This window comes from Citrus sinensis, chromosome 3 (genome assembly GCF_022201045.2).
Source record: "Citrus sinensis cultivar Valencia sweet orange chromosome 3, DVS_A1.0, whole genome shotgun sequence".
Classification (NCBI taxonomy): Eukaryota; Viridiplantae; Streptophyta; class Magnoliopsida; order Sapindales; family Rutaceae; genus Citrus; species Citrus sinensis.
In genome coordinates, this window is record NC_068558.1 from 29,931,511 (window position 1) to 29,954,501 (window position 22,991).

Sequence of the window (22,991 nt, forward strand, 5' to 3'; positions counted from 1 at the left end):
CAGAACCTTAGAATAGAGCTGAAATTCTACTCGCCTTCTCACCCTCTGTTCAATGGACAAGTAGAAGCAGCTAACAAGGTTATAAAGAGGCTTTTGAAGACCAGATTAGGAGAGAAGAATGGTGCATGGGTTGATGAGCTACCAGAAGTATTATGGGCGTACAAGATGTCTCATAAAATAGCTACCGGAGAAACCCTGTTCGCTCTGGCCTTTGGACATGAAGCAGTCGTGCCCGCGGAGATAGAGGCAACCACGCATCGAACCAAGCACTTCAATGAGCGTGATAACAACGACCATGTATATTTAAATATGGACCTATTGACTGAGAAGAGGGAGGTAGCATCGAAGAGGTTAGCTACTTACCAGCAAAGGGTAGCTCACTGTTACAACTAGAAAGTGAGTGTACGACAGTTTAGGGTGGGCGATTAGGTGCTTAGAAAGGTGAATGAGAACACTAAAGACTCGACACAAGGTGTACTCGGTCCTAACTGGGAAGGGCCATATAGAGTCAAGTAGGTGGTCAGACTCGGAGCCTACAAGCTCGTTCGCACGGATGGACACGAGGTGAAGCGACCATGGAATGCAGCTCATCTCAAAAAATATTTTCAGTAAGACCTAGTAGTACTTAGAGTTATTTCTGTTTATTTCTGTTGCTATTTGTTTTTCTTGTTCAGTCAATTTCACGTAAGACGAGCTCAGTGATCAATGAAGTTTGAAGGAATTTCATTCAACTAGCACTGATGTAAAAAAAAAGAAAGGAAAATTTCTAAGGCATACAAAGGGTTCAAAGTCTCAAAGTCTGCTCGATAGCGAGACAAGAAGCCAAGCTTGCCAGAATTTGCTCGACCATGAGAAGGCGAGTAGACAATCATAAATTCAATAAAGTTTCTAAGGCATACAAAGGCTTCAAAGTCTCAAAGCCTGCTCGATGGCGAGACAAAAGGCCAAGCTTGCCAGAATCTGCTTGACCAAGTGAAAGCGAGCAGACAATCATAAATTCAATAAAATTCAATAAAATTCATAAGGTAAGTAAAAGCTTTAGGGTCTCAAAGCCTTATCATAAGTGAGACCCAAAGCCAAGCTCACAAAATCCGCTTAACCACATATTGGCCAGCAGATAGTCTAATGCCTGAAAAAGCTTCCAAAGCAAAGCAAAGAGTTTGAAGTCTTGAGCTAATTCAATAGCGAGACAAGAAGTTCAAATATGTGTGATTATGCTCGGCCAAAGAATAGCGAGAAATGTTCAATTGTTCCAAAAGGTTCCTAAGGCGAAGCGTTTTGACCAAGTAATTGCGAATAGGCAATCAAATGTTCAAAAGAAGATTTCAAAGTTAAACGAGCATTCTTTTAGTGAAAATCGCTGATCCTACTCGATCTAGGACATAATGTTGCAATCCTCTAACAGTAATAAAAAATAAAAAAGAGAGAAAGAGCAAATAAACTGAGGAATGTCATTAATAATTTGGCAGCAATAGTAAATAGTCAACAAACTGGACATACAACGTCTATAATAGAAACTTGTGATACATTCAAGAGGATGGAAGGTCAGTAACCAGATCATCTACTGGGTGGTCAACTTGGGGAGCAGGGGGAGTCTCGCCAGTTACGCCTGGCGGGGGGTGTTGGCCTCGGTAGCATCAGTAGGAGTAGGACGAAGAGGGGAGGTCGCCTCCTTCGTTACGTTTGGCTCCAGCTCTTCCCCACCTTTTTTTTGTCGCCTCCTCGTTCATGTATTCAGTTATGCCAGCAACGCTCATCCATCTTCCAACCAGGGTGCTGCTTCCTGAGAACGACCATGATGCACTGATAGGAATACCTGAGTCCCTCGTCGTATTGATTATCGACCTCCTTCTCCAAGTTCTCAATCTGAGTCTGGTGAGAGGCATGAAGTGACTCCAGTCGAGTCTCATAGGAAACCCTTTGTGCCTCTAAATCCTCCTTATCCTTACTCAACTCTTCTTCAAGAGTGATAGCCTTCGCCTGGGCAAAGAAGGCCTACTTTATCAATTTTAAGTTCTTGGGAATAAGATCTCTAGCTTTTTTCTCAACAGCGTCAATTTTACTTTTAGCGGATTGAATGTCCTCCTTTATCTTACGGTTATAGCGGTCGACTTTTGCCTTATAGTAGGTAGCCATACAACCCAGATGAAAAGTGCTAAATTACATAGCCCCAACCAGCCCGCCAAGGGTACTGCCATCAAAGTCCTCCAAATCCTTTTTGCTCATGAGCTTAGAAAACTCGTTGAGTAAGGAGTCAGGTACTTTAGTCGGTCTTCTGGCAATCGATGTTTTGGTCTTGCTGGGGGAGGGAGAGTAGCGGGACTAGCGCTGCTTGTAGCCCCATTAGCTTCACCAGCCGTTGGAGGAGGAGGTGGCAATTTCTTGAAAGGGGAAGTTCACTCTGCAGTATTGACCCATTTTCCAGAGGGAGCCTCTTTGCTGCCACCTCCCTTAGGAACATTAGGGCGGGAGCATTTTTTGCTCAAAGCCCCGATCACAACATCCTCCATAGCATAAGCGTCGGATACTAGGCAAGATTCGACCAGGCTGCAAGTAGACAACATGTCTCTACACGAGTAAGAATTCACTAACGCAGTCTTAACCCGCTTCCGTAATTTAGGCTTAAGGCCGTGATGTACAGCCCAAGAACCTGCAACACAAGCAAAGACCATGATAAAAACAATTATGTCACTAGGACAGCTAAGGGTGCAATACATCTAAGGAGAGCAGGCAACCTGGAACTATGAAACGAGAGGGAATGTAAACGTTTCCTCCATCAGTATATGCCACTTGACCCCAAGGACCCCCAGTGAAAAAGAATTTCCTCTTCCAATTCCCACCACCACCTGTTGGGAGATTAGTTATAGGTTTCCTGGCCTTGGTACTCAACATGAAATAGTACTACCCGTCATCTTTTAGGGCTGCTCTTTAGCTGATATAGGTGTTTGAGACCTCGTCAACTGTAGGCTCACTCTGACCATATCTATCCCACAGAACGAACAGACTAGAGAGAACCCTTCATCCGTTAGGATTAAGTTGACTAGGAGCTATATGTAGTCCACTAAGCATTTGGATGAAATAAGGTTGCAAAAGAAGCCTCATTCCCAATTTAAAGCTTTCTAAAAACAAAGTAACGAACCCTTTGGGAGGTCGACTGGGAGTATCTTTTTTCCCGGGAATTCTAAGCTCTATGCCACCAGATATCTTGTAAATGATTTGAAGCTCTTCAAGGTCGTCTACTGTGGTTAAATAGGTCATAAGGTCAACAGGGTAATGCTCGGCTAGAGTTATACCACTCAACTTCCTCTTTTTCTCTGGTCGAGCTAGTTCTGGTGAGGATGCTTCACCAGATTCTTCACTTGGGTGCCCATTTATGGTTTTCTTTTAGCCAAAAGATCCCTCATCATCACTGTTGCTAGGCGAGGTGGTTACTTCAGGAGACATCCTCCTGGTACTACTCCTAACACTAGAGGGTGCTACCAGCTCTAAGGGGATCCTGGGGTCGAAAGCGGGCTCCGCAAGTAGACCAAGGAGGAAATCTAGTTCATCGTCATCAATCTCGATTACCTTTTCCTTGCTTTTTGACATTTCCTAAACTATACCTAGAACAACACAACTAAACGGCACTCAACCCAAGAAAAATGACAATTATCCAAAATTGAAGAAGAGAAAATAATACCTGGAACAGTGGCACACCGAGGCAGAGGTAAGAAAAGTGACTTCAACTTTGGGGGAAAAAGATCGCTCGGGCACTGGGGGGTGAAAAGAAGACTAAAGGAGGAAAATTTCCTTTGAGAGTTAGGGTTCCCAAGTAATGTGAAAACCCTTGGTTTATTGGCATTTAGCGACGCACACTTCAAGGGTTTCATAACTGTCGGTTTGAATTTTGAACGAATGGATAAATTCCTGCCACCTCACCTGCATTCAATTACAACACGATTCTTCAGGGAAATGATTGTTAGGAGCTGAAAAGGGGAGTGAATGTAGAAAGTGAGCAGATCCTCCTCCCAACATCAAGAGATCGAAATATACTGCGAGCAAACTAAGGTTATTAAGTTTCTAGTATTGATCCATTGCATTACCAATGCCAAAAGCTGGGGGACCGGTGTTTGGGAGGATATTATAGCGTGATCTGCCATACCCAACCCAGGAGTTGACCTTCTCGTAAGCGATGAACAATGTGATGTCCGAGAGCAGGAGTCTTCTCCTCGTCTACGAGGAGACCATCTGTTGGGACTATAATACGAGCAGGTTCCTTGCTAGGCATCGAGAACATTTCCTGTTGGGGGCTAAATCAGCAGACCCAGTCCACAGTAATTAAACAGGACATGTGCTATTATATGAGAACCCAGGTACAAAGCTCACTCAGCTACGACCACCACGTTCAAGGATTCTGGCATAATGGCGAACATGAGTCAAGGAGGGCCGAATTCTCAGGGAGACTATAAAAGAGGCAATCAAAGAAGGTAAAATGGCTGGACACTAAGACATTAAAAATTAACTAAAAGAAAATCCAGAGGGCATTCTTATTGAAACCTTAGGAGAATTAAGACAGATTACAGTACTTTAGAAATAGTGATAGAGCCACCAGATTAATGGCAAGGATTTTCCACAATAAACCCAGATTGCTGACTTGAGCGTTTGAGGGTTTACGCTGAGAAAATCCCCGGTGTGCTCTGACTTATTTTTGTGTGTGCAGGAGCTTAAAGAGGAAAAATAGCAAGCCTTATGGTCTGATACATCTAGAAGGAGCAGCACGAAATCATCCCCAATCAATTACAAATTCAATTGTTGAGGAGGAATCCTGGTCGTGCACGAGCAGAGTTACTTTTAAATTAAACAAATTAGAAGACTAAAAATATTATATTTTTAGTAAAAATAAGATTATTTATTTTTTACTAACAATGTTTTTTTTGAGAATAAAAACAAAGGGGCGGAGATATTTTAACTTAAGAATTTGATTGTAATCTAAGCAGGAAAATTTTAAAATTTATTTAATTCAATCTAAGGTATGAGATAATTGATTATCTGATAGTAAAACTTTAACAAAATAAGATTCAGAAAACAAAAGCATAGATGACATATTAAAACTTAATAAAATAAGAGAGAAAGAATACCAACTCTTTTTCCTCATTCCTCGACGATTATAGTAGTAATAACAATTCCTAACCGAAATTGAAAAAAAAATAAAAAAATATTCATCCCCATTCTCACAAATCACATTCATCCCCAAGAAATCAATACTCCATAATTTTGTCAACGACATATTCCGTAAGGCCAACATATCCGTAGTTTAATATTAAGGGTGCGTTGGGGATTGAGGTGTTGTAGCTTGCTGTAGAAAAAAAATTGTAACTATAAAATAAAAGTTAAAAATATGTAGTAAATATAAATTTTAAATAATAATTTTGATAAAACTATTAAAGATATAATAGATTCTCTATTATACAAGTGAAAAATCATATCAACACATCTTTCAAGTTACAGCAGCTAGTGTTTACTAAACACTTTACTAATGTAGCTTTTAAGCTACAGTTGTCCAACTTCAATCCCAAACGCACCCTAAATCGTGCTCACTGTTCATCTCCACTTCTGTTCATTGATCTTTGTCATAGATCGTTTATATTCCTCCATTGCTTTACTTTCCCACTCAAATCATAGTTTTAGCCTCTCCAATCAACAAACAATCCAAGGGTCTGATCCTAAATTCGTGAGTTAATTGATTGAACGACATAAATGGTCATATTTTGATGTCCAGATTTAAGTTAAATTCTTAAATTAATTTAATCCCTCCCAAAACAAAAATATTACAAATACATACAACATATATTCATAGCTCTTATAACATTGGGTTATTTGCACACTAAACAGACTAAAACACTCTATTACTCTTGTGCACCGTCCACAATAATTTTGCTGGCCTTAAATTGCAGCTTTATGGCTATTGTTGAACCGCGTTTTCCAAAAGAAAGAAATAGTGAATGATAGCCAAAAATTAATAATAAAAAAGGTGAAAATACTATTCGCCACTGTCACTAAAGAAAATAATAAAAATAAAAATAAATAAATTTTCAATTAATCTCACAACATATTTTCCAATAGACTCATACTCACGATTACTTATTTTCCTTGAGCCTTCCTGGGTGTGGATGACAAAAAATCAAAATTTTCCTATTTACTTTTGAAGAGAAAAAACTTTCCTTGTCCCAAACTATACATTTGAAGGGGGAAAAAAATAACTAAAATTTTCCCTGGAAATTTTGGCGTATTTTTTGAAGATTTTGACAAGAAAAATCCTTTTATCACCGACAATTACATTTGTAATTTCATCTCATCAGATCACAATCAACGCCGATACATTGAGTCGTCCGATTAACTACAACAATTGTGTCTACTAACAACTCGCGTGTACATCAATACAACACTTAGATTTTTTAGTACATTTTTTCTTTAAATACACCATCTACACTATTTCTAGTTATTCACGTTTCGATAGTTACAGTCGACTACAAATTTTTTATCGTGCAATTGGAAACAAGCCATGTTCGTTGTTCACTTTTTCACCAAGCCTAAAGTCGGAGACTTCGCATTCTAAAAGTCAAGATTTGCATGCTCTAATTGCGAGCTATTAGAGCTGATTTTGTTCCGTTATTTTTGACGTTGAAATCTAGATTTGCCTATAAATTGGATGCAAAATTCATAAGCCAGTAATTGAGATAACTAAAATGTTCTCGAGTGATGTGGGAACTTGATTGTATTAAGAATTTGGATTGTGAGATAAATATTTCAATATTTGTATTCCCTACTTTAATAGTGAAATACATTTTTTTTTCTTTCCCCGCAAATATTGACTTATCTGTGTATGCTTTGTGTGATTGATATTTGCCGTATATTATGGGATTGTCGCAAAAAATAATTTCAATGAAGATGCCTAGAATGACCGTTTAATTTGATGACGGTAAGTTGAAGTATAAGATGAAGAGAAGAGAGCACCAAATGGTCAATGATCAGTCAATGTCATCGAGTAACTAGCAATCAGATGAAAAGACAAAGGCAGATTGTGGTCCAAAAAATTTAAAATTTCATGATGGTGGTCCAAAAAATTTAAAATTTCATGATGGTGGTCCAACAAATTTAATTTCTTTTCTCATTTTAAAGTCCACCCAGTAATTTCTTGGAAGCTGCCTTATGTTACTTGAATATGAATTTCAAAATATTGTCTGAGTAGACAAAATAAATATGCAGAAAAGTTTTCACATACAATGTTAAGGTTCATGCAAAATAAATATGCAGAAAATTTACTAAAGAGGTAAGAAAATGTTGATGGGACCCATTGATCTCATATTATTATTTTTCCATAAATTAATTAAAAGTTATTTACTTTAACTCTGGCTGAAAATTGGGTGCAAAAGTAGAAAAATGCAAATGTTGGTGCTGCGTTAACATTCAATACCTTATGATACTTTGTGATATCTACTTGAGTTTTTGTCAAAAATTGGGTGATGTAAAATATAAACTTTTTTATAATATTATTAAATTTTATTTTAATTTTTTGAACTTACACTTTTATATCATAAAGTATTCGAAACTTTGTATGGCAATGGGTGAGAAATTGTGATACCATTCAAATCCAAAATATTGAAGCCAAACAATGAAGAGGAGATGGAAAAGGACTTCATCGGAACATGGGTTTGTAGCTCGAATTAGAGAAGATAAAGACAAAAAAGAAAAGAGCTGGCACTACCTAATGCTATTTTGCTAATGGTCAACGAGTCAATGACAGCCAGAAGCAAATAATCCCAATTTATAAACAGAACAAAATGTTGCATTTTTTGGTTTATAGCATCCAGAGAACCTTCAATGGAGAAGAAAATTTATCGCATTGGGAAATAAAATATGTGATATTTCCAAATGGTACATTTGTTTATATAACCGACCAGGACTGATCAAACAGATACATCTATATCGTCCAAAAATGAGATAGGATTGAAAAATGGGAAAAAAAAGAGAAAAAAACAAAATAATGAAGTGAAGAATATGCTTAACGGATTTCAAATGCACTTTAATTAAATCCACTGTTTTGACATGGAGGCAAGGGGCACGCGTAAAATCCCAACGTTCAGGAACTATATGTAGTCCTAAGTACGCAAACATATTTCCTCTTCTGATGATTCTAATTATTCTAACAAATTGAATTTTATACAAAATGCGTGGTGGGACTGAGATCGTGGAATGGGTATTTTAAACAAGGCTTCACTCAATTAAAATATGCAGTCATGAAACTATGAATTATCAACAAAAATCATGGGATGCTTTTGAAGTCGTTGGTTGATGAAGATATAGGAGTTGCTTCTAGGGATTTTGCTTTTGCAGTGAGTTTGCTACGAATTTGATGTTAGATTTGGGTGTATAATATATTATTTTGAATTTCTTAATGATAGAGATAAAAAACATAACAAATTTTTTGTCAAAATCTTTCATATAATACCTCAAAAATTTATGAAATCTTTTTAAAATATTCGAACAGTTTTTTGAGGCACTGAACCACAAAATTTGTCAATGCATTTGCAATGACTATTGTCCCCCTCGTCAAGAGATTCAAACAACATATTATACACATAAATCTAGCCCATGCTGAAAAATGCATTACATCATTAAATTACAAAGACGAAATCATCTTTTTGTAAAAATCCAGTACCATATTCTAACATGTTAATGGCAATTTTTTCTTTTTTTTTTCTTTTTTTTTTGAGAATATGACTAGGTGTTATAAATGGTATATTTAGAAATTTCGAATACACAAATAGTACATTTCAAAGTATTGTAATATTTTTTACTTTTTGCCCTCATCGAAGTGGAAAAATGGCAATTTCCCATTACATAATCATTTTACACATATTTCCTAGCTGATGCTATCAAAGTTGACCAAAACACACACACACACACACACACACATATATATATATATATGAGAGATTACCAATTTTCCCTACTGAAATTAATATATACTACTTATCTCTTATTATTTTCGTAATAGAAAATTACCCTCCTGATAGTATAATTTTATAATATTACCCTTATTTCCAAATATACTTTACAATAAATTATATAAATAGAAATTAAAATAAAAAAATTAGGTGAATAAAAGATTAATAATAAGATTCTTATACTTTCTGTTATTTTATAAATATTTTGTTATAATAATATGAATAAAAATGTTTTTGAAAATAAGGATAATACTGTAAAATTATGCGGTCAAAGAGATCATTGAGTATTTTAAAAACAATAAGAAATAAGTAGTATATATTAATTTCAGTATGGGAAATTAACAATCCCGCTAAATATATCTATATCCTCATTTTATGAGGGGAGGATTAATGAAAAATGAAAACGAAAAAGCAAAAACAAAATAATGAATAGAATAATTAATATGATAAATGGAATTCAAATACATTTTGAATCCATTGTTATGACAGAAGGGCAGGCCGTACACTCCCAACATCCAGAAACTATAAATAGTCCTAAATACACAAACACGTACCCTCTTCAGGTGATTCTAATAAAGTGGGAGTGGTTATGCAGCACTTCACTCAATAAAAGTATGCAGTGAAATATGAATTATTTGAAGCAGCTCTTTAATCGTTGCTGTGCTTTTTGCAGTACCCAAAATGACACACTATCAATGTGGTCAATAAGTCAATGACAGCGTAGACAAACGTTGGTCACACAATTAATGGCAATCTAGATCGAAAAAGGAGGGGGGGGGGGGGGGAAGACAATGGTCCATGGTGAAGATGGTTAATTTAATGATATATTTTCTAAAATGAACTCCTAGATGCATCACTAGGAAGCGTTAACAAACTCAAACCAAACCATGTCTGAATCGAACTTAAAATTTATGCGCTTCATACTAATTATGTTCTGGTGTCAAACTGTCTAAGGCGTAGTGACGGTTAATCAATAATTAACATAGATGATTACAAGTATTTGATGGTTAATCAAAAGCAGGTGCAAAACGATTGCGCTTTGTTTAGTGGAGCTTTGCACTTTAATCGTTCAAGTCCAATGCAAGTTTGGTTTTATGGCAAATTTGTCGTCACATGTGATACGCACGTTAGTCGCTTATGCTGACCAGGTCAAACTTCTGTTAAGTGTGTTAGAGAGAGCTGAAATCAGTTTCTGAGCTTAATGACCTCAGCTATAAAAGGCTGGCTATCGGCATAAATTCATGGATCACGTCGTGACTTTAGAGAGGGATTATAGAGATATTTCTTATTATAAATTGTTCTATGTAAAGTTTTTAGCATTCTTGTAATCTTCAGATCGCTTAATCAATAACTAAATCAATTTGTTACTTGCATGGAATTAGGCCAGTTGGTGGCTGAACCATCAAAATCATCTTCTTTTCTTGATCTGTTTTGTTAATTGTTTGTTTGCTGCAATTTGGCTTTCTGTGTCTCTTTTCAGATCTTATGAGTGCAGTCTTGGTCTAATGATGCCAATTGTTGTCTTTTTTCAAGTAGAACAAGGCAGAGACATAATAAAGTTTACCCTATAAACGTGCATGAAACAGAAGTTACAGGAGAGAAAGACGACAGGAAAAATGCAGGCAGAAAGAAACTTTACCTTATAAACATGCTGCGAAAGATACAGCCAGCGTTGAACTTCAAATTGTGTTTAGAATTGGGAGTAAAAAGCAACTAAGCTTCAATAATGAAGAACCAATAAGATAAAAAACACAGTTAACTTGGCTGAGGGGGCAGTAAGTTTTAGGGAAGCTGAAGTTAGTTAAAACCTAATATACAGAGCGACAGTGTTCCATATGGCCAAAGTTTGTGAATTGATTCCTTCAAAAGTACGTAACACAGTAGACCAAAGGCAAAGAATAATGACCGCGTAGAACTTTTAACAGGATTAATTGAATGTTCAAAATTAACTGATACCAATTCAACAACATAATTGTTGCATATCGCAATTGGCAAGCAATAAGATTCTGTATTTGTACTCTGAAAAAGAATCCCATGTTGACATACACACCATTCAAAGTAAAAATAAGAGAAATTATCAACCATATACCCTTAAATGACAGCTGTATCAAACGTGTGTGAACACTTTTCAAGTGTATCACTCGTATACCCTAAGCTGACAAAACACTTCTACTGTCCACCAATCCGTTAACTTCCGTTTGCAAATGCTGACATCATAAGGGTAATTTAGTCTTTTAAGATTGACGAAACTTTAATTAAAAAAGACATGTTATCCTATTTACCTAGTAAAAAATTATATGTCATATAATATATATTGATAAAAATGACATGTCATCCCATTTATCGGATAATTTTTAATAATTGCTAAAAAAACTACTTTACAACCGAATCTACTCCTCCAAGCTCCAACTAGAAATTTTTATGGTATAATATGTATAATTGTAAATAATATGTTGTTAATAATTTTTTATGGTATAATATGAATATTTTTTATGGATAATTGTTAATAATATGTACCATTAATAATTCATTTTTAATCAAAAAAATGTATTGTTAATAACAAAATAAAAAAAATTGTGTATTGAAAATTTATGTTAATTTTTGAGGTAAATTTATCTTTTTACCTTATTTTGAGTTTCAAGGGCAAAAGTGTTCACAAACGTTTGATACAGGTGTCATTTAAAGGTATATGGCTTATAATTTCCCTAAAAATAAAAATAAATAGATTGAGATAGTTTATCCACAAAAATGAGTAATGGTGGAGCAATTGTCTGATGGAACATACTGAATCGAGTATCTCATCTTTAGGAAATAGCACGTTCTTGGATTAATTATTTCCCTAAATGCTTAGACAATAATGGGTATTTTCTAGTTTCCTCCCCTAAGGTTTCATATATCTCCACTTTGATAGAAAGTATTATCATATCTCCACTTTCCTCCCCTGCCATTAGTCCGTTGCCTTTTTTTTTTATAGACATTAATCCGCTGTTAATTGAGTTGTTTGTTGTTTGAATTAAATGACCAAGATACCCTTGACCATTAAAGTCAAAGATCTGCTGGGTAGTAGCTTCCTGTAAAAATTGGCGCCAAAATGTATAAACAGTATCAAATAAGAATACTATTCTTACGAAAATATCAATTTGTCTTTGCTATTCACAAATCAAAATTTAACCCAAAAAAGCTTAAAAAAATACTGAACACTGCCAATATTACTGTTGCAGGTAGTGAATTTGGCTATTTATATAGCCTCAAACAAGCTCAACATTCATAGCTGTTTTGCTGCTCATCTTCATTACAATCAAAAGCTGAAATAACATCTCATTCACATAAAAAAATCACATGAGCAATCTTATTCATCATCCATCTCAAGCTACACACACAATCATCAACTACTTTTAGATCAAAACAACAGAATCAAGTCAATGAACCAAATTCCATAAAACCAGCTCAATAACCAGGAACAATACACAAATCAAAGGAATCAATCTTAGCAAAAATATACAAAAAATAAAAACATTATAGGTATTAATTCATTGCAGTAGCAATTACAGTTTAGACAATTAATTTAGGCTATAATTTAAGTAGCCAACACAGATCAACATAAGCCCTATATACATAACCGCAACTATTAAAAAATTGCTATGTTAACACCTTGAAAGGCAACACATGCCTTGTCAAAGATGTGAGTTTGATGGTATCTCACAATATACAAAATATATGAAAAAACTCAAACCTATACCTATGGCTGAGTATCAAAAGATGATAAAACATTTTATCATTTTAATGCTTATAGTTAGAAGCTGATGCATCATCTGCTCCCTATAAAAAATTATATGTATGTGAATAGATTGGTCTCTACTGCAATTTCTCAGTAGGCACAGCTGCTGTCTTCGCAGTTGCTGCTGGATCCATATATATGATGCTTAGAGTTAACTGCCCTGAATGAAATATCCATTCAACTAATTATTCATTATCAGTAAAATGTCTAAAGGAACGAAATTTTGTAAGTTGCTGTTTGGCAGCAAGGAAAATGTGATAAAATTTATTTGCATTTGATTTTTATTGAACGAGTAAAATGAAGCCACAACTTATGTATATTTGATGTAATTCTTAAGCTCCCACTAATTTTGTATTAACCTAACAAATGTAGAGCAGCACATAAAGCAATATATAACTAACTAAATGCTAAGCTCTAACTAGTGAATAAATACACTAATCTCATGTCGGGCATAATTTATTTTCACCAACAAATTCTATCATGCAGTTCTTAATTTCAACATTAACAAACCATTAACATAATTCTCAGTAACAATATAAGTAAACCACACAAAAAAGTAGAAACTGAACTGGATGATGTATAAATAACCTCACCAAAAAAAAAAAAAAATGAGCAAGTTCTATTTTTCTCTACTTTGAATGAATGCATGCCAAATATTCTTGACTGTTCAACTTGAGTCAAAAAATCTGAAAATGCACAAAGTATATATATCTTCTAATCCATCATTTTTAACATGCCTTGTAATAATTTCAGTTAAATAAAAATAAAAAACCCCATCATCTCAGAAAACCCCCATAATCAGTAACCATCACCAAGATTTTCAAAACCATCTTCAATTTTGAGTAAAATAAAAACCCCAAAAATATAAACAATATATAATGAGAAATTTGATACATTTCAAGTAAAATCATCTTTACGAACCACCATAGTCAACAACCATCACCAATCTTTTCAACACAATCTTCGATTTCAAGTAAAATAAAAAACCTAGCAAGAAAAACAACATGCAATGACAAATTTGAGACAGTTACCTTGATCGTGGCTCAGTTCTAAAGGGATAGTTCGCCGGTCGTGCAGTGATGCTCGCAGGACTTGTCTGAGCTCGAGTTCTTGAATCGTCCACCACTAATATGGATTTCAAATGGTTCGTCCTCATCTTCTCTTGATTAGAAACAAATTTATTCACAACATCGATCAGAATCTAAGATAATGTTGCTCTTCCTCTTCTGTCTTCAGTTTGGTTTTGTGATGGAGAGAACCGTGATTTTATTTTTGGTTTGTTTGTTACCACGATATCCAAAGTGCAAATTTTAAAATAGTTTGAATATTTAATCAATAAATTGTGCAATTACTAGCTTGTCCTCCATTGCTAACCATATACGAACATGTGTACAAACAGCAGGGGAACAAAGTGGAGATACCCTGATAATTTTTATTAAAGTAAAGATACACCAAATTTTAGGGGAGGAAATTGAAAATTACCCGAACCATAATAGACCATAGACCAGAGGCAAACACGATAGGCCGAAAAGATACCTTAATCGAAGAGTCGGCATGTTGGCGAGCTACTGGTCCAATGAAATCCTTGAAGTTACGCGAATGGTACAACCAAGGTAATGTAATTATCCAGCTCCACTTAACTTTTTGCTTTTGACATGTGTAAATGAGTTCTACAATGCATATAAGAAGGGCTGCAAATGACATTAACATGCTCAAAAGTCAAACGCTCATACTGGGGTTTTTGCGTAGAAGAAAGTTGGTCAAAAACAGCTAATGGAAGCTCTAAGTAGGGGTGGGCAAGTTCGGCTCGGATCAGTTCGGATCGAAATTAAGCAGAACTGATTTAAATCAGTTATTTTATAAAAAGAACTGAATAATAATCAAACTCAATTAAAAGTCGAACATAAATGGATCTTTTCGGATCGGTTCGGTTCCCTTTTTTTGGTTCTACGCCTATTGGACCTATTTTAAATTTCTAAATTTTTAACCCATTAGACCTCATGAATGTAATTATTTTTTTCAACAATTATTTCATCCTAATTTCATTACAAATATTAACAATAAATACAAGGTATTCAAAACACATTTTATCACTAATATCTTACTAACTACTAATAAGGTACTCACAAATATGAAATGTTAAGATTTCAAAATACATAACCAAACTCCAATACTCCATTTATATAAACATAATGTTGCAAAGACAAATAAAAATAACAACAGTTACAACTTATAACACAAAATAAAAAGAAAATTTGGAAACAAACGCCAACAACATTCTCCCATCTTCACAAAAAAAATAAAATGCAAACGAACGTCAACAACATTCTCCCATCTTCATCACTATCAGCATCAACTTTAGGCATTTTCCAACTCAATATTTGGATATATAAAAAAAATTAAAACAATAAATAATTAAATAAAAAATTATATAAATAAGATACTAGTTTTTTTTTTAAAAGAAAACTTACTGGTCAGCAACATCAATCAACTATCATTTGCTCCTCAGCGACTTGTTGTTGTTGTTGAGATTGTCAGATTGCATTGGCCTAAAAAAATCTTCAAGAAATTGAAACAATTATATTAAAATAATTAATTCTAATATACAAAATGTTATAAGTGAAATCACAAAAAATAACATAATAAATTACAATATTGCCTGTTTCCACTAATTTATAGAATTCAGCTTCCTCCTGACTTGGTTGTATTGTACGCTCTCCTAATAGAGTTGAGCGAAGTCAATTTTGAGTGCAAATTAATGACTCGAATGTTTTATGAGTTAAAGAACTCCTAAAAGGATCAAGAATGCGCCCTCCTGTGCTAAATGTTGATTTAGAAGCCACAGTAGACACCGAAATTGCCAAAACATCTTTTGTAATTTGAGACAAAATTGGATATCAAGGCCCATTTAATTTCCACCAAGTCAAAATATCAAAATGGGCATTACTAGCACTCTCACAAGTCTCTGACAAGTATTTTTCAACATTAGTTTTTCACTAATGTCATCATTTGAACTTTCTTTCATCTTTCTAAATTGTGTAAAAGGATCAAATGACCTATAACTACTACTAGCACCATCATGCACAACACTACTTCTCTCACCTCTGTTTGGATTACTCTCACCACCATGGCTTTCAAAAAGCTTCAACAACAACTCTTTAATGTTAACTCTCAATTCATCAACCTTTCTAGTATCATACAAGCTACTAAAACACCATATAACAAAGTCAAGTTTGCAGCGAGGATCAAGCACATTTGCCACAATCAACAACATGTTAACCTTTTCAAAAGAATGACCCCAATATTTGACAAACTTTTCCTCCATCTTGTAACCCATTTGATTTAACAAAAAATCATTAGAATCAACAAGTGACTTCAAATGAATATAAACTTTCCACATTTCATTCAAGTAATTATTGGAAGTGACAATTAGAGAGCTACTAAATTTTAAAGTTACATGATAAAAAATTGAAAGACACTTGACTAACCTTTTTTCATTTTCCCAATCCTCATCAGTCGGTGGCCCCACCCTCCTTTTTTCACTCTCGTCCTCATCAAACTAGTTTGTATAATGGCCATCATCTTCCTTTTAGCCTATCAAATGCTTTCTCAAATGCTACCGATTTTTCTAACATCAAAGATGTTGAATTCTACCGAGTCGACATGTCTAACACCATAAGCCCTTTCCATGAACTCCAAAAACCCTTCAGCCTCTACAAATCTAAAAGGCAACTCATCTTTGATTATCATTTCAGAAGTGTCATTCTACAAGCCTCTCTATTAAATAATACGTGTATAACCTTAGCAGTACTATCATTTTTGCCTTTACCCTTTTTACGAACTAATGTATGTTGTTTTGCATCATTTGCAGCCTTTAATTTTTTGCGCACTTTACATCAACCCAAATGAGTCTTCAAATGGCTTGTTCCAAAATTACTATAGGCTGCATAACTTTTGCTACAATAATGACACTTAGCTCTTTGTCCTCCAGGTAGCTTCGAAAAATGCTTCCACACAAATGATCTCAACTCAATTTTTCTTTTTTTTACTCCTGCTGACCTTTTCTTCACTACTGACTTGTTGCACTTCATCACTAATTTCTTGCACTTCATTATTAGCCTTTTGTACTTCACCAACATTGTCAACCATCCTACAAAATTAGAAAAATCATAATGTCAAAATAAAATCTAAATATAGCCATTGTCTAACATACAATTGAAACGACCCGCCCCGAATCCCCCAGGGCGAGTCTATCTAATCTCATCAAAACAGACTTGAAAATAATTCTATTCGTAAAGAGTTTGCCGAAAATTCAGCAGAGTCTCATTTATATATATAACACTCCCAAACTACAATTATGAATATAACACTTCCAATACAATCCAATATACAATAAACTCCAGTGCTCAACATCCTCAACCAAAATGCCGAGTCTTATATTATACAATCCCAAAAGAACAAGATGACCAAGATGTCCTAACAAAAACATTTATATATTCTAGCACCATCACGTGGCCAAGACTCAAAATATATATATACAGTCGCTGGGTCAGTCTGGTGTACCTGCAACCTCCTGGTGAGGGAGGAAAAATATAATAAAAACGGAGTGAGTTTAAAACTCAGTGAGATTAGTGAGTGGATAGTAGGTTTGAAAATTAAATCTTACTTTAAAAGAAATAATCATTTCATTTCCAAACACGATTTCATTAAACCATAAGCGAAAAACCAGTGATAAATCATTAATCATTTAAATCATATTACCAACCATAAAAATCATATCACCATATCATACAGAATTCACAAATATGAAAATCATCACCAAACAAGTACCCAGGGAAACAATCTCGTCATATCCGGACCTCAACGGACAGGCAATGACGTACTATTTGGGTAACGTCACGCCTCGGAGCTACACGGATAGACAGGGAAATACCATCTCATATCTCATCATATCTCTGCATGCATAATCTAGTCCCCAAAGGACAAAAGCGCCCAAGCACACGGCCCAAAGCCTCTGTGTGTACTCAAACGGGCCCCAAAGGCCTGTATCTCATCTATATCATCTATATTACAATATTTGTCTGTATCTCATGGCTGTATCATTTGTATTTCAATGTCTGTCTGTATCTTATATATGTATCACTGTAATCATACCGCATGCATATGCCCCCAAAAAGGCAAAAGCGCCCAAACACACGGCCCAAAGCCTCTATGTGTGTTTAGACGGGCCCCAAAGGCCTCTATCTTATCTCATCTCATATGTATCACTGTATCTGGAGGGAAGAGTATTGTTTAATGATTTCAAAAACAATCATGATACTCATATTCACATACCTCTTAACCATATTTCAAATCATACCACATTTGAATCCACTTTTCTTATCTTTAAAATACTATCATGCTTTATTCAAAATCAGTACGCAAAATCATTAACCAAACATTTCGAGAAATCATTAAATCAGAACATTTAAAATACTTATTTCGCAAACATGCTTTACTATCATAATTAACTCTAAAAACAGGTTTCGTATATTCCACTCACAGTGACGGTGTTCACGGTTGGTTATCGTCCACGTCCGCGGACCGGTTCTCTCTCGCGGATCCCCCTAAATCAAGGAAACGACATAATTATTCTCCGTAAGTCAGAATTCCCACTAAATATATGCAATAAACTCAAAACGAACATTTATCCATAATTACAACTCCCGTGTCGATAAAATTACTAAAATGCCCTCGAGTCCGTAAATCATTAACATGCTCCGAAATCGTAAATCACCGAATTACCCTCGGAATCGTAATTACACCCAATTCTCAATTCTAGGAATTACTAAAATATCCACGGGCTCAGAAATGACAAAATTGCCCTCATAGTGTGAAATTACCAAAATGCCCTTGCCGGTCAACGGTCACCGGAATTTGGTCAACACTGGCCAGGAAGCTCAAATCTCAAAGTGTCAATCACGCTGAGTTCAATGGTACCGGCGGTGAGCGCCAACGCGCGACAACGACGCCGGAATCTAGCTCGACAGCCGTGAGTTCCAAAAATCGACCGGCAGCAAAACAACGAGTCTCAGTGCCTATGGATGATCGGAAATGGAAGAGGGAGTCATAAGGAACAAATTCCAACCGGTGGTGTCACCCAAAACCGGTGAAAATCCCGACCAAGTAAAGTGAAACAGTCGCGGGTTTCAAGCTTCGATCCCCGGCGTTCCGGTTGGTTTTCGGCGACGAGGATGGCAGGGGAACCACGGTTGGCTTCTAAGTTTCAGATCGGTACCAAGCTCGGCCAAAACGGTGGCCGGAAATGGGAGATAAGTCCGGGTCAAGGTCGCGGGTCGGGTCGGGTTTCCGGGTCTGAAATTGGGTCAGTTGACAGCTTCTCTCTCTCTCTCTGTGTTACACGTGCATAAGTTTCCTGTGTTTCTAGTTTATTCCTTTGCTTAAAAACTCCTTAACCGCCTCATATCATTTTACATTCACAGGTGTTACAACAATTGGTAGCCATATTATAAACATAATCAGCAGCTAAACAGATTAAATTTGATGAATAATACACACAATTTTAGACATCATTACGTTTCACTCAAAAAAGCCAGCACTCCACTTAGCCAAAATTTTGCTTTCTCTCACTCACACACCAACTAATTGTAGACATTTGTTATTGAACAACATATATGCTTTGTAAATGGATTAAATTACTTAATTGAATAATTATTAATCGCATCAAAATAGAAAAAAAATGTATATGTATGTATACATACACACACACACAAACAAGCATATATATCATCACAGTTCTTAGGTTTCCCTTTTGATAAATCAATGAGTGCTGCTATCATGGATAAAATAACAAAATATGGCATCATCAAAATGGTGATCAATAGCTCTGAATCTGATCAAGTAATGATAAAATCATACATATGCCATTTCTCCATAAATTTTGATTTTGAGTGTTTCTCACTATAACAAACAGAGGAAAAGAAATAACTAAAGCAGGGGACCAGGGCAGAGAAAATATTACCCTATATTAATAATATAACATCATGATTAGAAGAGGTTAAAGGGTTATATACTGCCATGTACAACCACACAGAATTTGTCAAGAAATACTTAAGCTAGCAAGGACAATGCAACATACCTACTGGTGCATGGTGGTTGGCGAGCAGAGCAGAAGCTATCACACGGTTGCCTATGAGTTGAAGCTGTCTCACGGTGAAAAAAAGTTGTGTGCTTTCGCGCGGTGAGAAGAAGATAATGGTTGTCGCACAGTGGAAGAAGGTGTTGCACAGCGAGCACAGCTGTTCTTGGGTGGGTGATTTGATTTCAATTTTGATTTTAGCCTTTAGGGTTTGTTTTGGGTGTAGAAATTGTAACAAATATATACCTGTAATTGTGTGTGTGCATGCCTATTTTAATTATCTTACGCAACCAATTAAAATTTAACACATGTCGGTTCAAATAAAATCCCAAGAATAACCCGATTTTTCGGTTCAGCTGAGTGAACCGAAAACCGAACCTGCATTCCCTTTTTTTACAAACTATATATTTTGGTTATTTTTTAAAATTAAAACGGTCTAAATTGGAACTGAACCACTGACTAGGTTCAGTTTTTTTGAGGCCATGGTTTTTTTGCCCAGTCCTAGCTTCAAGACAAAGTTGATGATTATAAAGACCCACTCTAAATCAACCTACATTGAAAAGCGCAGCAAACTAATAATTGTTAGAGAAGCAACTAAAAATTACCTTCAAAGAATACCTATTTCAAAATGAGATTTAATCTACTTTTTTTTTATTTTATGATTGAAAACATCTACAATGTATGCAGGAGAATTTAGCAAGATTTATATTACATGATGAGATCTCCGGAAACTTCCTAGAATTTGAGCTCAACCAAAGTTCAAGATTTTCTAGAGATTATGGATGAATGCTAATTCGGAGACTCATCAAGCTTTCACAAAATTCTGGATATAGAATTGAAATTTTATAAATTTATATGAATATTTTGCATTCGGACCCCTCATTTCTAAAAATTATGATTTCTCCATTAAAGTCATCATCTTTGGGCCCCAATTTTTACTAATTTTATATTATAGCCTATTTAAGTTTATAGTTTCTGCAACTTGGCCCTTGTTGAACTAAAATAGTAGTTCCATCACGATCAAGCTTGAACACAACGCTAAAATCAGTCTATCTTATTTCTAATGGTAAAGTTAATGCTAGTAGTTCTTTACAAATGTTCTTTGTTTTTCTAACTAATTCTATATTTGATGAATTAAAGAATTTTTTACCTCCTAATTTGCTTTTACTGTACAAAGGTCATACTAGCTTACTAAGGTCATTTACGTACATCCTAGCATAATTTAATATTCCTAAAAAGGCTTGTAATTTCTTAGTACCTTCTATTTTAACCAGAAAATTGAAATACTAACTAGGCAAACCAAGAGGGGGGGGGGGTTGAATTGAGATTTTAAAACTTAAGCTAAATAAATCGCACAACAATTCAATCTATTGCCTCAATGAAATTAAAAACAATAAATTTGATAAAGCACAATAATAAAAGAGTAAGGGAAGAGAAAAATAAACACAAGAATTTTTACGTGGTTCAGTAATCCCCGCCTACATCCATGCCTCCAAGCAAACCAACCTTAAGGATTTCACTATCTAAGCCTCCCAAGACTTCAAATTCTTACAATTGACTTCCAATGTGTCAATGGATCTTGACAACAAAGAGATTATCTCCCAATTTCTTCACCCAAATGTTTCTCACACTTATACACTCACAAATTTGATGAGAAAATAAATATTACAACAAAAACTCTCTTTAAGAGTGGATATACAAATAATAACTCAATGAAAATTTAATCTATGATGATTTGCGAAATGGAAGCTTAATATATGTTGTATGCACTTGTTTATACTAGTTAAGCTTGCTAAAAATGAATTGGATATATAGTTTGAGCCCAAAGACTAGTCATTATTCAATTTTTAGTGATAACCGGCTTGCCGCTTTCTGAATTCGGTTAGCCACTTTTATGTTACCATTACAGTAAATATTTGAATTTTTGCACATTCGGCATGCCGCTTTCGGAATCCAGTTAACCGCTTTCATTCTAGTGAGCTACTGCCTATAATCCAGTTTGCTACTTGTCAAAATCCAGTTAGCCGCTTTGCTACAATGAACTATTTTCATAAATTATAGTTTTACCCCAAAACTTTCTATAATTACATTATGGCCCAAAATGTTTAAATATTTGTAAATAGGTCCAAATCCAGAATTCAAACACAATACTTGTTGATTTCAAAGTTTTCAAAACTCTTTCAATTAGACCATAAACTTGAAAAAAAACTAATTTCATAAAATCATTTTTCCATTAAATATAAAACCTTTATAATGTGAAAATAATGATTTATTTAAAATGTATGAAAAATAATTTGAGCTTTTAAAAACTTAATCATTTTTAATTTTGTTTGTTATCATCAAAATCAACATTATGGATACATAAATGTTAACAAAAATCTAGTATCATTTTTACTATATGTTCTTGTAATTTAATATTTCGTTTTCCTATTTTCATTCCTAAAGATTATATACCCATTTTCTTCTTACTAATTGTAAGTCCGTTATTAACAAACTCATTTAAGACTATAAGTAGTACTATAAGCAAGTGATTATAATGATTTTCTAAATTCTAACTAAAAACTAATATGTTATCTATATATACCACACAAAAATTACTCTATTTTCTAAATATTAGATCCATCTTACGTTAAAAGGTAGAAGGGGTATTTTTTAGTCCAAATGGCATAACAATCCATTTGAAATGCTCTCTAGGACAACTGAAAGCAATCCTACCCTCTAGGACAACTGAAAACAATCCATGGAATTGAATTATCATTGATCTTAATTTGCCAAAATCTTGATTTACAATCAAACCTGCTAAATATATTTGCATTTTGGATGCAATTAAGTAACTGATCTTTATCAAGGATTTTTTTATTGATCTTCATATGTATTATCATTCAAATGCTTATAGTTTATGATCATTCACACTTTTCCTCTTTTAATTTCTAGAAGATTTCTAACCATAGATGTTGTTGTAACACTCGTTCTTTGTTTGTTTGAATTTAATTATACTTATCTATTTAATTGTTTATCTTTGTTTGAGTGAATTTATTTTAATTAGCATTATTTGAGATAAAGTTTAATATCTTTTAATTAATTAATT

General features: G+C 34.7%; 1 protein-coding gene and 1 long non-coding RNA gene across 6 annotated transcripts; both read right to left on the minus strand.

Annotated features, from left to right (window-relative positions):
- Nucleotides 1-1,734: 1,734 nt before the first annotated feature.
- Nucleotides 1,735-3,588, minus strand: LOC127900711 (uncharacterized). The gene is made up of 5 exons (XM_052435916.1): nucleotides 3,433-3,588; nucleotides 3,140-3,381; nucleotides 2,736-2,872; nucleotides 2,415-2,650; nucleotides 1,735-1,980 (listed from the first exon to the last, which is right to left on the minus strand). Exons 1-5 carry the CDS (start codon nucleotides 3,586-3,588, stop codon nucleotides 1,735-1,737), a joined length of 1,017 nt encoding a protein of 338 aa, XP_052291876.1.
- An 8,726-nt stretch (nucleotides 3,589-12,314) lies between these two features.
- Nucleotides 12,315-19,327, minus strand: LOC127901155 (uncharacterized). Of its 5 annotated transcripts, none has more exons than XR_008053274.1 (7): nucleotides 18,648-19,327; nucleotides 18,308-18,371; nucleotides 16,254-16,915; nucleotides 15,237-15,314; nucleotides 14,302-14,456; nucleotides 13,797-14,187; nucleotides 12,315-12,925 (listed from the first exon to the last, which is right to left on the minus strand). It is a non-coding gene; the product is annotated as an uncharacterized LOC127901155 (long non-coding RNA). The 5 variants fall into 5 exon arrangements; XR_008053276.1 differs by having other exon boundaries at nucleotides 12,315-12,920; nucleotides 15,237-15,324; XR_008053275.1 differs by having other exon boundaries at nucleotides 12,315-12,946; nucleotides 15,237-15,324.
- Nucleotides 19,328-22,991: the final 3,664 nt, after the last annotated feature.

Bases quoted from the DNA above. Each gene is read 5' to 3' on its own strand.
- LOC127900711 (XM_052435916.1), bottom strand. From the start codon at position 3,588: ATGTCAAAAAGCAAGGAAAAGGTAATCGAGATTGATGACGATGAACTA. The intron at 2,873-3,139 runs GTTCGTTACTTT...TACCAAGGCCAG, and splicing joins CCCAGTCGACCTCCCAAAGG to GAAACCTATAACTAATCTCC. The intron at 2,651-2,735 runs GTTGCCTGCTCT...CTTGTGTTGCAG, and splicing joins CTCTCGTTTCATAGTTCCAG to GTTCTTGGGCTGTACATCAC.